The sequence below is a fragment of the Tiliqua scincoides genome, chromosome 8, assembly GCF_035046505.1.
Source record: "Tiliqua scincoides isolate rTilSci1 chromosome 8, rTilSci1.hap2, whole genome shotgun sequence".
In the NCBI taxonomy this organism is placed as follows: Eukaryota; Metazoa; Chordata; class Lepidosauria; order Squamata; family Scincidae; genus Tiliqua; species Tiliqua scincoides.
In genome coordinates, this window is record NC_089828.1 from 14347051 (window position 1) to 14366031 (window position 18981).

At 45.2% G+C, this 18981-nt stretch overlaps 1 protein-coding gene across 3 annotated transcripts in view; it reads left to right on the forward strand.

The window, feature by feature from the left end:
* The window catches only part of DMXL2 (Dmx like 2), a 94953-nt gene that overhangs the window by 45691 nt on the left and 30281 nt on the right, over positions 1-18981 (forward strand). For all 3 annotated transcript variants that reach the window (XM_066634827.1, XM_066634825.1, XM_066634826.1), the window contains exons 17-26: positions 1416-1643; positions 2738-4399; positions 6469-6579; positions 7593-7762; positions 9490-9587; positions 9717-9882; positions 12397-12661; positions 13750-14831; positions 16364-16555; positions 18321-18397. In XM_066634827.1, coding sequence (XP_066490924.1) covers positions 1416-1643; positions 2738-4399; positions 6469-6579; positions 7593-7762; positions 9490-9587; positions 9717-9882; positions 12397-12661; positions 13750-14831; positions 16364-16555; positions 18321-18397 — 4051 coding nt within the window. The remainder of the gene's footprint in view (positions 1-1415; positions 1644-2737; positions 4400-6468; positions 6580-7592; positions 7763-9489; positions 9588-9716; positions 9883-12396; positions 12662-13749; positions 14832-16363; positions 16556-18320; positions 18398-18981) is intronic.

Sequence of the window (18981 nt, forward strand, 5' to 3'; positions counted from 1 at the left end):
CAGTTCTGGTCGCCGCATCTCAAGAAAGACATAGTGGAAATGGAAAAGGTGCAAAAGAGAGCGACTAAGATGATTACAGGGCTGGGGCACCTTCCTTATGAGGAAAGGCTACGGCGTTTGGGCCTCTTCAGCCTAGAAAAGAGACGCTTGAGGGGGGACATGATTGAGACATACAAAATTATGCAGGGGATGGACAGAGTGGATAGGGAGATGCTCTTTACACTCTCACATAATACCAGAACCAGGGGACATCCACTAAAATTGAGTGTTGGGCGGGTTAGGACAGACAAAAGAAAATATTTCTTTACTCAGCGCGTGGTCGGTCTGTGGAACTCCTTGCCACAGGATGTGGTGCTGGCGTCTAGCCTAGATGCCTTTAAAAGGGGATTGGACGAGTTTCTGGAGGAAAAATCCATTATGGGGTACAAGCCATGATGTGTATGCGCAACCTCCTGATTTTAGAAATGGGTTAAGTCAGAATGCCAGATGTAGGGGAGGGCACCAGGATGAGGTCTCTTGTTATCTGGTGTGCTCCCTGGGGCATTTGGTGGGCCGCTGTGAGATACAGGAAGCTGGACTAGATGGGCCTATGGCCTGATCCAGTGGGGCTGTTCTTATGTTCTTATGTTCTTAATGTATACTGCTTTTCAACAAGAGTAGTTTACAAAGCTGTTTACATAGTAAAATAAATCAAATGGTTCCCTGTCCCCACAGACCTTACAATCTTTAAAAAAAAGAAAATATAGAAAAGATACCAGCAACAGCTTCTGCAAGAGATACCACTCTGGTGTGAAGAGGGACAGTTGCTCTCCCCCTGCTAAATATAAGAGGGCAGTGCTTTAAAAGGTGCCTCTTTGCTCAGTTAGCTGGGGTACACCTTATGTACTTTTTGTTAACAACAACAACAAAAATTCCTTGTTCCAAACAGACTTCCAGTTTGGAGAGAAAAAAGGAACAAGGCAAACACCATTAAATAACTACTGGAAAATTGGACTGAATAGAGAGAGTTACTTTCCCCCTGCTAAATGTGAGGACTGCCATTTTAACAGTGTCCCTCCTCACGTTGTGCAAATGTATCAGGCAAAATTCAACACTGAGTTAAATGCCCTTAAGCCTATTGATTTCAGTACACTACCTCTGAGGGGCTCAGGAAAGCCTCCAGAGGTGAGGGGCACACAGCTCACCTCTGCTTCAGAGGCTTGGGGGGGGGGACAGGGATCAGTGATGGTCCATCGCTAATCGGAACATTGCTAAGCAACATTCCTCTGTAAATTGGTTCATTCTTACATTTCGTTTGACTTTTAAAAACTTTTGAAATTTTATTTGAAATTTTTAAAAAATTCCAAATTTGAAAATAAGAAAAAATGTACCCTTGCTATACTCTGTAGCTGATTATTCATAATGTTCTTTTAAAGCAAAATCTGTTGAAGCCTTGTCATCTGGAAACCAGCTAAGCATACCTGGGCAACAGACTGTAGATTCGTCTCCAGATACCTCCCCTGGCACAACTCCAATGCCGCGTTCTTCATCTGTTGCTAATCTTCAGACAGCTAGTAAACTCATTTTGAGTTCTAGTCTTGTCTATAGCTGTCCTTTGGATCTTCCAGTTGGTGTAGAAGTAATCAGAGCTACTCCTTCTGCAGGTAAAACAATACGATGGACTATATGTCTAACTTTGTATTTGGTAGGTGAAAACTTTGGCAAAAACTGTGGGTCCTCTTTTATTTGTGGAGTTGGAACACATGGATTTGACCCACCATGGGTTCCAAACCCGCGGCTGGAGGACCCACTGAGGACCTCCTGGATGCAACCGGAACCTTGCTCCAGTTGCATCTTGGGAAGCTTTCTAAGGACCATAGAGGCCATGCATAGAGGCCAAAGTCAGAATGACTTTGGATGCAACTGGAATGACGTTCCGGTCATGTCCAGAGGCCATAATGGATTGCAACCTGCAGATCTGTGGGTTTCGGAGTCTGTGAGTTGTCCAAGAATGAATCCCCTGTAGATACCAACCTGTAATGTATGGGTTGGTCCAAATTACATTTTTCCTATTGGCCCTCTTCCACATGATTAAGGATGCAAGTTGACACGTATTGAATCTTCCCGTGATGCTAGGGTGCCAATACCTAATGATTAGTGGGGTATCTGGACCATCTATCCATGCATCTTTAAAATAATATATGGAGGTAGATCAGACAAACCATGCATGTCCCACATATTTTGGTGGCAGTGCCCCAGCATGATGGGAGAGAACATCACATGTGTAATCACAGGACCTGTCCTGTCCCAATGGTGGCTGTTAAAATATCATCTGAACTAACGCTGTATTTTCTCCACTATATATTTATTCCTATACATGGTTTCTTTGGTCTAATTTTCGCATTTATATATTCACAAATGATTTGACATAAAGTAAAAGCAATTGGCTCTGAAACTAATGTATTTGTTTACCTGATACTGCTAAGAAACACCAAGCATCTTATATATTCATGCAGGCATATAAATTACTGGTTGTACGTGGTGAGTAAAGGTCACCTTCAGGCTGTTAAATGTTTTACATGAGAATGTAATTGGTATGTTCATTGAGTGAGTGAATGTGGCTCCCATTACCACCAACCTAGCCCATTGTGGGCAGTCAAAGTAGTAAAAACATTGTGAGCGAATATTTTTAGAAGGCTTGTTAAGGGTCATATAAATGTTGCTATGCAGATTGCCAATGATTATCTACTTTATTTAGGGCACCTGAGCTCTTCGTCCATCTACCCTGTCTGTCTCGCACCTTATTTGCTGGTGACTTCCTGCTCAGATAACAAAGTGAGATTCTGGAGGTGTTCTGTAGAGAATAGCAAAAGTGAAACAAAGACCTACCGCTGGCAAAAGTGGCCTTTGATGAACGACGAAAGAGGTGACAGCAGCACTGTATTCATAGTGGGAAGACCAGTTGCTGTCAGTTGCTCATATACAGGGCGCTTGGCTGTGGCATACAAGCAACCTGTGCAACATAACGGTTTCGTTTCCAAAGAGTTTTCTATGCACGTTTGTATATTTGAATGTGAATCTACTGGAGGATCAGAGTGGGTTTTGGAGCAGACCATTCATTTGGACGATTTAGTGAAAGTTGGGAGTGTTCTTGATTCAAGAGTTAGCGTAGACAGTAATTTGTTTGTTTACAGTAAATCAGATGTCTTTTTGAACAAGGACCGATACCTTATGCCAAACATCAAGCATTTGGTGCACTTGGACTGGGTTTCCAAAGAAGATGGTTCGCATATACTTACAGTGGGAGTGGGTGCAAATATTTTCATGTATGGGCGGCTTTCAGGAATCGTGTCTGAACAAACTAGCAGCAAAGATGGTGTAGCTGTCATTACTTTACCACTAGGTGGTAGCATAAAGCAAGGTATAAAGTCCAAATGGGTGCTACTGAGATCGATAGACTTGGTGTCCTCTGTAGATGGTACCCCTTCACTTCCTGTGTCTCTGTCTTGGGTAAGAGATGGTATACTGGTAGTGGGCATGGACTGCGAAATGCACGTGTATGCACAGTGGAAACATGCCATAAAATCAGGAGTAGGTGAAAACATTGGTTTTTTGACTGAAGACTCGCCCATTCCAGATCCACTTAAGGTTAATTTATTGGCAAAGAAAACCAGTATAATTGATGGAGCAGGTGTTGTGGATGATGTCTTTGGTACGCCCACTGTGATTCAAGATGGTGGCCTTTTTGAAGCCGCTCATGTCCTTTCTCCTACTCTTCCACAATACCACCCAACCCAGCTCCTAGAACTGATGGATTTGGGCAAGGTCCGTAGAGCAAAAGCCATTCTTTCGCACTTAGTCAAATGTATCGCAGGAGAAGTCGCCATTGTGAAAGACCCAGAAGCTGGAGATGGCGGCTCGAAACGCCATCTTTCTCGAACCATTAGCGTAAGTGGCAGCACCGCAAAGGATGCCATCACAACTGGGAAAGATGGCACTCGGGACTATACAGAAATAGACTCTATTCCCCCGCTGCCCTTGTACGCGTTGCTTTCAGCAGATCAAGATTCCACATACAAAACTGAGGAAGTCCCAAAAGGGCCTCGAGTCCTAGAAGATGGTGCTAGAAGAAAAACAGGAGATCAGTACTCAGACCTTTTCCAGGTTCAGCCAGTCACAACAGATGACTTCATTGACTTTGAACCAGAAAGGAGAGAGCATAAATCCAAAGTAATTAATCTCTCTCAGTATGGACCGACTTATTTTGGCCGAGAACATGCTAGCGTCCTTTCAAGCCATCTAATGCACTCAAGTTTGCCAGGACTCACTCGACTTGAGCAGATGTTCCTGGTTGCCTTGGCTGACACTGTGGCCACTACAAGCACTGAACTGGATGAAAACAGAGATAAGCATTACTCAGGTAAATAATTGGCTTGATTTTGTAATTAATACCCTGATTGTTTGAATTAACAAAAATAGAATGATGTTAGTAGTACAAGTGTGCCCCAGTATCTATGGGGTTCCATTCTGAAACCCCCTGTGGTTAAGCAAAACCATGAATACCAGGGAATGCCCCCCCCCCCGGAGGCAATGTGTAGCTCTGCCCTCCTTGTCTCCAGAGTGTCTTCTGAGCCCAAAAGAGGCTGCGGGAATTGGGGCTTCTCTCTGGGGCTTTCCCAAGCCTCCTTATGCCTTATAAGGCATTAAAAAATCTTGATTTTTTTTTGGGGGGGGGAAGTGACTTTTTTGACTCTAAGAGTCCGTCTTAGCCCGACAGAGGCTGCAGGCAGATGTGCACGGCCTCTGTTGGGCTCAGAAGACCTTCTGGAGGCAAGGAAAGCAGAGTTTCCCTAACCTCTGGAAGGGGTGCATGCAGGAGGGCTCCACAGGCCCAATCCTCGGATATGGAATTTGTGTATATAGGGAACCCCCTATAATTGTGCACAAATAGAAGTGTAGGTCAAAAGGTGAGGCACTGGTGGACCATTCCTTCTCACACAGTGTTCTCTTAATAATTTGAAATGTTCATAATAGTAATAATTTAGTATACAGGCACCCTGCGGTATCTGCAGATTTGGTATCCGCTGATCCAGTTATCCATGGTTCCCTGCACCCCTCTGTGCCCATTACCTTTGTTGTTCTTGTTTATACTAATATGTAGCAGTTAGCATCTTGATTTCATTGGAGGCTATATACTGACATCATATAAGCACAATTCTTATAGACAGACAAACAGGACGGAAGTCTGCATGCTAGTGGAATGACTCAGAGAACGTTAACAGGAAACCTTATCCAGGGTTTCCAGTCTCTGTGGGTGGTGGCAGGAACTTATCCCCAGCAAAATTTTGCAAAGTGATTTTCATAATAAAAAGATATTTTTAAAAATTGTTCCCTGTCTCAGAGGGATTTACAACTTAAAGAAAAATGCACAAGGCACAAAATGGCAGACAATCAATGGAAAAAATGCTACACTGGGATGGACAATAATAATAATAATAATAATAATAATACAGGTATTTCTATACCGCTTTTCTTGGTCCTCAGATTTCTCCTTAGACTTTATTCAAGGCGGTTTACATAGGCAGGCAAATTAAAACGCCATAGGAATTTTTACAATTTGAAAGAAGGTTTCTATCTTTCAAGAAACCACAACATTCAGATGTTTCTTTCTTGATCTGGTTGCACATTCTGGCCTCCATCCTCCCACGCTCAGAGCAGATGGAATCGCTCGGCTCAGCTTGTCAGCTGCTTCAAGGTCGCACGGTGCCGGTGGCCTCGAACTGGCGACCTTCGGATGTTATCTTCAGGCAAATGGAGGCTCAACCCTCTGGACCAGACCTCCTGCAATGAAGTTGTTCTCCCCCTGCTGAATATAAGGAAAATTCTACTTAAATGATCCCTCATGAGTCCAGTTTGCAGGGTTCATGGTGGTTGATTCCTGCCTTTAAAATGTCCTTGAAGGTATAGGTCAGGGGTGTCGAACTCATTTCATACAGAGGGCCAAAGTTAGCGTTCAGGACTCCAGCTGAGGGCCGGAAATGATGTCATTAAGCAGAAAGTGGCATCATTAAGCAGCTAATGGCCAGAAATCAGACCCTGTTCTCACATAGAAACTCATTAACTGCAAATGACAGAAGAGAAAGTACACAAATCTTGATCATATTTCAAGATTTTGGAAAGCCCAATTTTCGTGTGGGCTGCCATTTCAGCTGTAACACCTCAGCAGCTGAGAGCCTGAGGGCCGGATAAAAAGCTTCGGCCTTATGTTTGACACCCCGGTATAGGTAAAAGAGCAAGATTTCTAAGTGCAGGATGCTTTTAAACTAGGTTTGATATTACTTAATTGGTTTTCTGATCTAAACCTTTCGTCTTGTTAGTCAATGTTTAAATGTGTCTGGATAGCTCTGTGTGTGTGCAGATATGTGTCTGTCCATATGTTTCCACAGTATTTTGTGCACAGTTATGCAACAAGCATGTTTATTTTTACAGGGAGAGAAACTCTAGATGAATGTGGCTTGCGGTATTTGTTAGCTATGCGTTTACATACATGCCTTCTGACATCACTCCCACCTTTATACCGTGTTCAGCTTCTCCATCAAGGTAATACAGTGTTGTTTTTAATATGAATATTATTAAACAAGTGTGGGGCAGCATAGTAGAGGGGTTGACCCTGCTGCTGGCTGTGGGAAAAGTTTTAATGACATATGGAATGGTTAGATTGTGGCATACCGGAAGATCTGTGTTCAAATCCTCACTTAGAGCCAAATCCCATCCAATTTTCCAGCACCAGTGCAGCCATGCCAATGGGGCATGAGCTGCATCCTGCAGTGAGGGTGTAATCATGGAGGCCTCCTCTAGGTAAGGGAGCATTTGTTCCTCAAGGCTACATTGTGACTGCACCGGCACTGGAAAGTTGGATAGGATTGGGCCCTTATTGATTAAGATCACCAAGTAACCTTGGGCAATCTTTGTGTCTCAGGGCTCAATCCTATCTAGCTTGTCAGTGCTGATGCAGCCACAATGCACCTCTAAAGTGGAAACAAACATTCCCTAACCTTGAGGAGGCCTCTGTTTCTCCCCCCCCCACACACACACACACACGCTGCAACAGCACCAGAAAATTGGACAGGATTGGGCCCTCACTCTTGGATACCTCACAGGGTTGTTGCCAGGATAAAATGAGGGGAAGAACCAGGTACACCCTATGAAGAAAGGGAAGGATATAAATGTAATGTAAATGTGTTTGACTGCTGGAGCCCCTGTAAGACATTTCATTTGTTTCAAAGATTTGAAAACAATTGTATTCAATATTATTAATTTCTGTTCTGAATTTGAAAGCTCAGTAAGGATTTGTTCCACAGTTTGCACTGATTGAAGCTATTGTATCCACCCCAATAAACTGTGAACTTCTGTACATAGTGACTAAAGAGCCAGTGAGTGGTGACAACCTTAGAAAATGCACTGTTCTCAATTCTCTCCCGCCCCCAATTATTTCTCACGTAACTTGCCATTTTTAAATTGTTTGGAAAAGGGGATTTTCCTATTTCATTTGTTAACTATGCCTTTACATACATGTATTCTGACATCACTCCCACCTTTGTACCGTTGTTTAGGTGTTTCTACTTGCCACTTTGCCTGGGCCTTTCATTCAGAAGCCGAAGAAGAGTTAATCAACATGATTCCTGCAATTCAAAGAGGAGACCCGCAGTGGTCTGAACTAAGAGCGATGGGGATAGGATGGTGGGTTAGAAATATCAACACACTCCGAAGATGCATGGAAAAGGTAATTTGGGCCAGCGTATCTCTGCCTTCATGTTAAAGGGTAGGAGGTCTGGTCTAGAGGGTTGAGCCTCCAACTGCCTGAAGATAACATCTGAAGGTTGCCAGTTCGAGGCCACCGGCATCGTGAACGGCGAGACCTTGAAGCAGCTGACAAGCTGAGCCAAGTTATTCCACCTGCTCTTCGGAAGGAGCTGCTTGTCAGCCAGTGTGGGAGGAGGCCAGAAAGTGAAAACAGACCGCAAAAGTTCCATCTGAAATGTTGTGTTTCTTGAAAGATAGAAACTTTCTTTAATTATAAAAATCCCTACGGGGATTTAAACAGCCTGCCTACGTAAACCGCCTTGAATTAAAGTCTGAGGAGAAATCTGACAACCAAGAAAGGCGGTATATAAATACCTGAACCCCCAAATCGCCCACCCTGCAGACCTCCCAGTCACGACTGGAACCTTGCAACCTTGTTCCAGTAGCATCTGGGAGGTTTTCTGAGCCTTAACACAGATGCTGAACCCTGGATCGCTACCCCCCTCCCGGACCTCCCAGACAGAACTGGAACCTTGCTACCTTGTTCCAGTTGCATTTGGGACGTTTTCTGAGTCCTAACACAGATGCAAAACTCCTGGATCCCCCCCCCCGGCAGGACCTCCCAGACAGGACTGGAACCTTTCAACCTTATTCTAGTTGCATCTGGGAGGTTTTTCTAAACCTTTGAGAGGGTGGACGCCACTGGTGTTCCCCTTACTTGGCAGCATTTCAGCTGCTGCAACTTTTCCTCATTGCACGTTCTGAATTTGAAAAGAAAGTGAAGAGATCAGAAAAGGAAGTCCACTTCTCTAGCCCAGCAGTCTCCAAAGTGGCGTTGCAAAAGCTTCCTGGCACGGACAGTGCTTACCTTTCCATGGGGGAGCCTTGACAAAGTGTCTCCATTTGCCCCGTCGTCTTTGTGTCCAGCCACTTCGGGCCTCCCATGTCCCAGCAGGATTTGCACCTGGATTTCCGGGCAGAAGAGACTGGACGTGAAGATGATTGGGTGCGAACAGAGGCGCTTTGTCAAGGCTCCCCCATGGAACGGTAAGCACTGGTCATACAGGGGAGGGCTTTTGAAGGGCGACGATTCTGGCCTGCAGGCTGCTGTCTGAAAGGCCCTGCTCTAGCCCACCACTCTGCTCTTCTCCACACTTCTTCTGCTCCATTCTTCTTTTTCATCTTCAAATACAGGGAGCAAGAAGAGAGAGAGCAGTGGAGGTGGGTGAAGGCAAGTGCCCCCCTGTCTGTCCATCACCTGAAGTGACTGCCTTTGTCTGCCTCCTAGTTGGGGCAGCCCTGGGCTGCATTACAATATATACTTCCCTGGGACTAAGGCTGCAATCCTGACTTTCCTGAGAGTAAGCCTCATTGAACAAAATAGGACTTAGTTCTGAGTAGACCTGGTTAGGATTGTGACCTAAGCCATATTAAACGCTGTGGGGCTTACTTTTGAGTAGACATGCATAGAACTGTGCAACTGATTAGGGCAACCTTAGTTTTGTGACAAGCGGTGGTATGGCTCCGTTTTCCTCCCCCCCCCCCACTGGGAATGGCTCCGAAGGGAGGGGCCGCTTGCCCACCGCGCTGAGCCTCCCTGCCACACTGGCTGCCCCGCCCCCCCTCCAGCTACACCACCGGTGACAAGGTATCGGACTGCATTGGTGCATCACACAAATGATACATTTTTTCTCCTGCACATTACAGGTTGCAAAAGCAGCATTCCAGAGAAACAACGATGCCCTGGACGCTGCACTTTTCTACCTTGCAATGAAGAAAAAAGCTGTGGTGTGGGGCCTATTTCGGTAATTTTTAGTTCAAACCCTATTAAGATAAAGGGGAAAACTGTTGCCAATTATGGAAGCTCCTGCCAACTTTCTGGCTAACATTCTACTTTGTGTATCTCAATTGATTTTGTTGTCTTTTTGGCACAGGTCTCAGCATGAGGAGAAAATGACGCAGTTCTTCAGCCATAATTTCAGTGAAGATAGATGGCGTAAAGCAGCTTTGAAGAATGCCTTTGCTTTGCTGGGGAAGCAGCGCTTTGAACAGTCAGCGGCCTTTTTCTTATTAGCTGGGTCATTAAAGGATGCTATAGAGGTATACTCACTAACAAGCTTCATGTACATGCTATTCCACGTCATTGTTAATGCTTGCATGTAAGGCCTGAAAAAGGAATGAGTTGGGTTATCAGCAAGTCCTAGATAGTTGACCTGTCTTCTGGTGGTTGAGTACATTGCATTTATTTTTCCTTTATTGTGTGCAAAAAGCAAAATGAGCCTTAAATATACTGGTGCCTATTTATCCACGGATTTTTAATCTGCGGATTTGTCTCAACAGGGTGGGGGTACTGATAGTCACACACACCTTTGCCTCCTTTGCCCTACCCTGGTGTCTCGCTCCATTTCCGGGCAGCCCAAAACACTGCAAAAAGGCTCCGCCTCGCCCAGGCAGGGAAATAGCCCTGGAAGAGGTTCCCCTTGCAAGGAACAGTAACATTCCTGGAGCTCCTGAGCCTGCAAAGAGGCGGAGGAGGGGAAGGGGAGGCAGAAAACCTCTGTAGCCCGAACACGTGCAGCAAGGTGGAGCTTGCTCTCGCTCTTTCTCACTCACACGCACACACAGGGGCAGGTGTGGTAGCAACAGAGGGGATTGCTTTAAAAAACCCAGGGAGTTGTCAGATCCTGGGGAGGGGGTTGAGGGTCCTCCGGCCAAAAAGGGCTGAGGAATAATAATAATAATGCAGGTATTTCTATACCGCCTTTCTAGGTCCTCCGATTTCTCCTCAGATTTTATTCAAGGTGGTTTACATAGGAAGGTTTCTATCTTTCAAGAAACCACAACAATCAGATGTTTCTTTCTTGATCCTGCCGCACATTCTGGCCTCCATCCTCCCACGCTCAGAGCAGATGGAATAACTCGGCTCAGCTTGTCAGCTGCTTCAAGGTCGCACGGTGCCGGTGGCCTCGAACTGGTGACCTTCAGATGTTATCTTCAGACAAATGGAGGCTCAACCCTCTAGACCAGACCTCCTGTCCCTCTAGACCAGACCTCCTGAGTACAGAGCAGAGGGGAGGGGATTGATAACAGCTGCCTTAGTTTCCTTCCATCCGGAAGGAAGGCTGCAGTATTTGCATAACTCTATGGAAGTTAGCACAACGCGTTTTTTGTTAACTGCGCCGAGTCACGGAACGGAACTCACGCGGATAAATAGGCTCCACCTGTAATGTCAAAAGTGTAGCTGTGTTACGTTCCTTCCCAAACTTACCAGGCTCATGATGCCCTTTATGCTGCCGAGGCAGCACTCAGAACATGGAAGTAAGTGGCAATGATGTGAAATACGTCATACAATTATATCACCACCACTTCTGGGTTCAGAGGCTGACCACGACCCTACAGACAGCTCCAGGGCAGGATTTTTCAAGTGCACAAAAAACACCCACAGCAGCTCTACCCGCTGTGCCGAGCCTCCGGCCACTGTTTGCAAGGTTGTGGTGCGATCTTGCTGCTGGGCAGCAGAGGTTCTGTGATGCCCTGATGGCTGCCTCGTAGGTGCACACTTTGGGAATCTCTGGTCAATTGGATGAAAGGAAAAATAGAGTTGTGTAGCGCCTTAAGGACTATGAATTTATTTTAAGATAAGCTTTTGTGGGCCACCATCAGGTGCATGAAGTGTTGTCCTCATTGGCAGGTTTATTTATATCTGTGTGTGGTTCTTAAGGCTTCCCCATTCTTACTCTCATCTTGGCACATATTGAATGGCAGAGTTATAAGAACATAAGAAGAGCCCTGCTGGATCAGGCCATCGGCCCATCTAGTCCAGCTTCCTGCATCTCACAGTGGCCCACCAGATGCCTCAGGGAGCACACAAGACAACAAGAGACCTGCATTCAGGTGCCCTCCCTTGCATCTGGCATTCTGACTTAGCCCATTTCTAAAAGTAGGAGTGTCGGGGCCCCTCCCAGATGCCCTGACTTCCGACTTACCCTGGAGCAGGCACCCCATGCCCAGGGTGGGGAGACTTCCCTGCCCTTGAAGGGGGCAAAGCATGTTGGCTCACCGCAACCAGCCAGAGGGGGCTGGCAGGGCAAACAAGGAACATTGCAGGAAACAAGCCAGGAACAGGAAAGGCCTTTTTTGCCCTACCTGGAGGAAGGGGAGGGGCCAAAGGGGGAGGACTTGCTCCATAAAACAGGGAGGCCAGGGATGAGAGGCGGTCATTGTGAAGCAGGGAGCTGTGAGGTAAACAGCTCCTGCTCCTAGGCCAGGTCTGGCAGCTCTGCTAGGGAGGAGGACAAGGGTGCTAGAACCCCCTCCCCCTTCAGCTAATCTGAGGCCTCCCTGGGGGTGGGACAAGCCTGCTCCAGGCCCCTCCAGGGCAGGGACCCTACAAGGAGGTTGCATATATACATCATGGCTTATAACTCATGATGGACTTTTGAGTCCTTGTGGTTGGATTCCTTGTGGTTGGAGTACGGCATGCATGCATTGGAGTCCCTACTTACACATGGCATCACAAGATTGGAAAGTTTATTCATATAAACGAATCTACAAGTGTCTAAAAATCTTTTTTTTAATGTTGTTACTGAACTTCGGTCTTGTTTCATGCCTTAGGTATGTCTTGAGAAAATGGAAGACATCCAGTTGGCTATGGTTATTGCTCGTTTATATGAATCTGAATTTGAGATATCCTCCACATATACAGCTATTCTATATGAAAAGATTTTGGGCTGTGCGAAAGATGGAACTGGATTCAGCTGTTCCAAACTGCACCCAGATCCTTTCCTGCGAAGCCTTGCCTACTGGGTGATAAAAGAATATATCAGAGCACTGGACACTTTACTGGAACAAACGCCAAAGGAGGATGATGAAAATCCAGGTGAAAAAGGAATGCTGTCAGACTATTTGGGGAAAAAAAATGAGTCTTGGAAGGGAAATTTGTTTTTATTATTTAAAGTATTTCTGTTCTATCTTTTATTATTTTAAAAACCCCAAAGTAACTTACAGTGCAGTCCCATGCATGTCTACTCAGAAGAAAGTTCCGTTAACTTAAGTGAGGGTTTACTTCCAGGTAAGCATGCATAGGATTGCAGCCTTACAAAGCAAATGGCAATGTATGCAATAGAATACTGTCTGTCTGTCTGAAGCATTAATTGAAACAAAGAAACCTCCAGACAAATGAGAACAGCAGATAAAACGACAGATAACCTATCCAAGGTTCTTAAATACCATCAGATCTTAAATACTATCAGAAACACAAAATAACTTGCTGTGGACTTAAACACGTAATGACTTGCCTGATGACAAGAGAGCAGTGCTGGTACCAGGCAGAGATGCCTGAAGAGATACTTCCACAACTGGGGGGTCACCATAGAAAAGGCCCTAAATTCTAGGTTCATGGAGAGGGGACTCGGAAGATTACCCTTATTAGATAACAGCTGCAGTTTTATGTCGTCTCTTTGTTGTTATCCAGCTGGAAAGGTTGGGATGCCCTCAGCAAGCCACTCACCAAGACAAGGTACAATTGCACAGCCATTAGTGCCCAGACTAGCCATCCGTCATGCCCTGGACCCCAGATCTTTCATGCCCTCTTCCTGGTGGTCCATTTCACAGTTTGAGGACTGCGGACTTAACCAGAATACTTTTGTGTGCATTTGGGGAAAATCTGGGGATTTTCTTCCTTGCGTGATTGTATGGAGTGGGTGTGGATTGTCCATGTTGAAATAGGTCCAGATGCAGAGGGGGATGGCACACAAATGGCTATGTGAATAGCGGACCAGAAACTTTGGGTTGATCCCAACTGGTGGAATTCTCCACCAGAGGATTGTCTCCTGATAAACAGTCTCCCTGCCTGACTGTCCTGTTCATTGGCACCTTATTGTAAAGTAGCAAGTTCTAATATTTTGTATCGGCCCTTACAGCTGTGTGTTGACATGTTCAATTAACATAGCTCTGACTTTTCTCTAGTTATTGTCAAATCCTGCAATCCTGTGGTATTCAGTTTCTACAACTACCTTCGTACCCACCCGCTGCTCATGAGAAGAAATTTTTGCTCTCCTGAAGGGACTGTAGCTACTTTAGGTATACCAACAGAGAAAAGCTTTGTGGACAAAATTAATCTAATTGAGAGAAAGCTGTTTTTCACTACTGCAAATGCTCATTTTAAAGTGGGGTGCCCAGTGTTGGCTCTCGAAGTTCTTTCCAAACTTCCCAAGATAAGCAACAAGTCCATCCTTTTTATCACAAAAGAAGAGAACACCCCAAGCCCTACAGTGCAGAATGGTGTGAAATTGGAGCCAAAGACACTGGGCGAAGGCAGTGTCAGTGACTGGTCACAGCCCTTGGTGACTCTGTCAACTGTGACAAGTGCCGAATCTTCAGCCCTAGTTGACTGGAGTCAGCCAGCAGTGACGTTTGAGGATGAGCCCCTGAAACTTGACTGGGGCGAAGACAAAAGTAGTTCACAGGAAGATGAAGAAGAGGATGGTTTGCAAATGAAGGATTCAAAATTGAAACCGAAAAGTGAAAAGCAAGGTGAAAAAAGCTCAGAAGCGGGTCAAGGCGAAGATGTGGACCCAGATGCCGCTGAGGTTGACGTGATTGCTGAGCAGCTGAAGTTCAGAGCCTGTCTAAAAATCCTCATGACGGAACTCAGAACGTTGGCGACTGGCTACGAAGTTGACGGAGGGAAGCTCCGGTTCCAGCTCTACAATTGGCTGGAGAAAGAAATTGCTGCTTTGCATGAAGTATGTAACCATGAAGCCCGTGACAAAGACTATTGCAAAACCGATGCCAAAATAAACGGAGACCTCCTTGATCATGAAGAAGTGGTGGACAAGCCCGACGTTGGCTCTTACGAACGGCATCAGATCGAAAGGCGTCGGTTGCAAGCCAAGCGCGAACACGCTGAGCGGCGGAAATGGTGGTTGCAGAAAAACCAAGCCCTCCTGAGAGTTTTCTTAAGCTACTGCAGCCTTCATGGAGCCCAGGGCGGTGGTCTTGCATCTGTGAGAATGGAGCTGAAGTTTTTGTTGCAGGAATCACAGCAGGTAAGACCAACTTGCATATTGGCGCTCTGCAATTCTGCCATCTAATGTGTCTTGCCTTTCTTCTTTTGGAAACTGAAGACCATGTACGTGGGGTTCCCAGGGAGTCTCTCATCCATGGCGTGGTCGGACCCAGACTGGCTTAGTTTCAGCAAGCATCTGATGTGTTGCATGCCTGTTTCAAACCTGGCGACTATCTCTTTTATACTGGTTCTAGAACAGAGGTGTCCAAACCTTTTGACAGGAGGGCCACATCATCTCTCTGATACTGTTGGGGGCCGGGGGAAAAATAATTTACATTTAAAATTTGAATAAATTTACATAAATGAATATATTAGCGATGGAACTTATATGAATGAATGAAGGTCTCACGATAGCTCAAGACCTATAAAAGACCTTGCACAAAGCAAGGCCGACCTGCTGCTTCACAGATGTGAAACAGCAAGCAGCGGAGGGAGCCCTCGGCCTGCAGCTCGTGCAAGATGTCAAACAGTCAGCCCTTGCACCGAGAGTTAGTCGCGTTGGGCAGCACGGGCTTCAGCAAGACTCCGGAGGGCCAGAGGCTCATTGGAGCCTGGGGGATCCCCAAGGGCCAGATTGGCGGTCCTCAAGGGCCACAAATGGCCACCGGGCCAGGGTCTGAGCACCCCGTTCTCGGAGCAATGGAAATTCAAGTTATTTTTTATTCAAATAATACCAGCTGGCATAAGAATTCAAACATAGCACTGAGTGAACTCCCTAGGCGCACCTCAAAAACAAGTTTGTTTGCTTGTTTTAGCTCTCCGGGAAAACTGAATAAAGCTTCAAGGCCTTTTTTCTTGAAAAGGGCTTAGAAAAATCCCAGTGAGTTTAGTACATCATCTCCCCCTGCCAGTCCCTTCACCCTGTTCCTAAAGAAGTACAAGAACCAAGCTTCAGGGTACAGCGCAAGTGTGGGGAGTGAAATTGTGTTTTGTTAAGAAATGTAGATTTATCCTTGGCAATATGATGGTTTCTTTTTTTCCATGCTGGCTCAGAGGGAAGAAAATTTTCCACAGAGTAACTTGCAAAAGGACGTGAGTTGACTTGTTTATTGCAGACATCTTAGACTGAGCACCCCTGAGTCAAGAACTTAAAAATGCACACCATGATTGTAGTTAAAATGGGACGAAGCCAATCACAGGCATAGCTAGCGATGTTCAAAGCTGCGTCAGGCGTTCATGGAGATAGGTAAAGGAAGAGGTGCAAGAGGAGAGCATGAAAGTTTGTGGCGTGATTTAGACCACAGGGAAGAAGCAAAATTTGTGCAGAAGCTAGGGGGTTGCTCTGCTGGGCCCAGTTAATACATAGGCAGCCCAATCCTATGGGGATCTGACAGCAGCATATCTTGCAATGGGCTGCGATACGTCCTCCCAGAGCAGCACAGCAAAGGCCGTACCGTCATTGTGCAATATGGAGCCCCTAGGCCATTTTAAGACCTGTATTCTGTATGCGAATATGGTGCTTGGTAATAGTGTGATAGCTTTTTTAAAAAATATATATATATATTCCACCAGGAAACTACAGTCAAGCAGCTTCAGTCCCCTCTTCCATTGCCCACAACACTTCCATTGCTCTCAGCAAGCATTGCTTCAACAAAAACAGTTATCGCCAATCCTGTACTGTATTTAAACAACCACATCCATGATATCCTTCACACAATCGTACAGATGAAAACACCGCCCTATCCCAACATTGAAGATGTAAAGGTAATGGAAGAGAAAATGTTCTGTGAATTGATGTGAATGTGATTTGATTATGGTTTGATTTGAAGAACCTTCTGCATACAAGACTCACATTGGGAAAGGATTGAGATTGTGCTTAGTTTTCTTTTCTGTTTTCTTTATTCACATAGGATAAAAAGTAAAGCTTTCCCACCCTGGGTCAGTCTAATCTACACTTGTAGTTGAGCAGGTATTTTATTCTTTGATCCTGGGTCTCACCAGGCAAAAATTCAGCTTTAGCAGGTTACCATTTTGTCTTTGTTGCTGAATTCCATGCTCTGATAGGGACCTGTACATAAATCTGATCCACATGATCATTACCCTCCAAACCATGGATTGTAAGAGGATTTTGGGAGGTGTAACCATCTGCCAGTGAAGCCTGTATGCAGTAGATTCTACGCACATAGAATCCAATTAAAGCAATGTCCACAGTGTGAGTATTTATTTTATTAATTTTATTTATACAGGTATTTCTATACCGCCTTTCTTTGGTCCTCAGATTTCTCCTCAGACTTTAATCCAAGGCGGTTTACATAGGCAGGCTGTTCTAAACCCCTGTAGGGATTTTTACAATTGAATAGTTCTAATCTTTCCTAGAACTCCTCATTCTAGCTGGACTCCTTCACAGTCTGGCCTCTCTCTGGCCCTTCGCCTCCCATGCTCCACTTGAAGGCAACTCCTCTCTGCCACTGAGGGTCAGCTCATCAGTATATCAGCATGTCGTCAGTTCTTGGGTACTTCCAGTTGTTTTGAACTGGCAGCCTCAGATCTTCAGGCATACAAGGCAGCAGCTCTACCAACTGAGCCAGACCTCCTGAGTATCAGATGGAGCAGTACAACCTCTGCCTGTCACTATGCCTTGAGTTTACGCAGTTAAAGCAATAATTATGCCAAGCAGAGAGCAAGCAATGTGATATAGTCTACATATGAATGACAAATTGCTAGTATGATTGGGTAGCTAGAGCTCATTGGTTACATGGCCCATGACATTACAGGCGGCCCTCCATATCCTAAGGTTCAGTGCCCATGGATTTTAATACCTGCAGGTTCTGAACCCACAGAGTGGGCCACCTGTAGCCCTCCAAACTTGACAGGAACTGTGCTTTGGTCAGGTCCAGAGGCCCTTGTGAGAGCCGGGGAGGGTGCATATGACCTCCCTGACCCTCAGAAGGCCTTTTATGGCCCCCCAGAGGGCGGAAAAACACAACTTCCGGTTTGGGGCCAAAAACCAGAAGTCATGCTTTTCAGTCTTGAGGGCCAAACACAACTTCCAGTTGTCAGCCAAAACCTGGAAGTTGTGGTTTTTGACCCCCCGAAGGCCCCTCCAGACCTGACTGGAGCAGAGCTCTGGTCAGGTTCAGAGGCTTGGAACCCCCTGAAATCCACAGATTCCAACATCCACGGTTTTTGGTGTTGGTGGGGGTTCTGGGAACGGAACCCCATGGGAAACATGTATACATTCACTGTGTGATTGGCTGGAATGATGTGGTGAAGAAACCCTTTCCAGTTTTTGTTTTTGTGTTGTAATGACATCTATGTATAAACAGATTGTTCACAGCTGTTGTTCTCAGTCTTTAAAAAAGCATGAAATTGAAGGTGACCTTTTTTAATGGACCATTTGCCCTCTGCCTCCATAAATAGTAGTGTTCACATAGAAAATAAAATCTCTCAAAACTTTGACATAACACCAGTTTGCACTGTTTTATAACTGTAGTCCCATAAAATTGATTTATTTATTTCTCTTCTTTAGGTGCATACACTTTATTCTTTAGCAGCTTCCCTTTCTGCATCGATTTACCAAGCATTGTGTGACAGCCACAGCTATAGGTAATTTCCTTATTTTGTTTTTTCAGTGTTGTGTTTTAGCTCTGTTTCGCTCTTCTCTGTGATGAACTCAGTCCACATTAAATACTTTTTACGAAAAGTTTATTGATTTGAGTGGTAGAGGGTTATGCACGTTTAACTCCCCCCTTGAAATCATTATGTTGTAGGTGCCTTTTATGGTGTTTGGATCATGCCCATAGTCTTTCAGTATGTCAAATTTTACGTGGAAATAGTTACTTCAGCAATGAGATGGCTTAGAAGTTTAAACTGTAAATAAAATTTTAGAGTTGGAAAACAAATTGTAGCAACTGAACCAATCACAATTATGTAGTCCAGTGGTTCTCAAACCTTTCAGCGATGGGACCCACTTTTTAGAATGAGAATATGTCGGGACCCACAAAGAAGTTATGTCATTAACCTGGAAGTGATGTCATGACCAGAAGTGACAGCATCAGTGTAGGCCTCAAGCCTAAACCACGATCAGCCAAAAGTCCCATTGCACAGTGTGCTTGTGCTGTTATTTTGCATAACTTGGAATTAAAACATTCCAACTTGGAAGTCAAGGCAGAAGACAAACTTGGATCTTT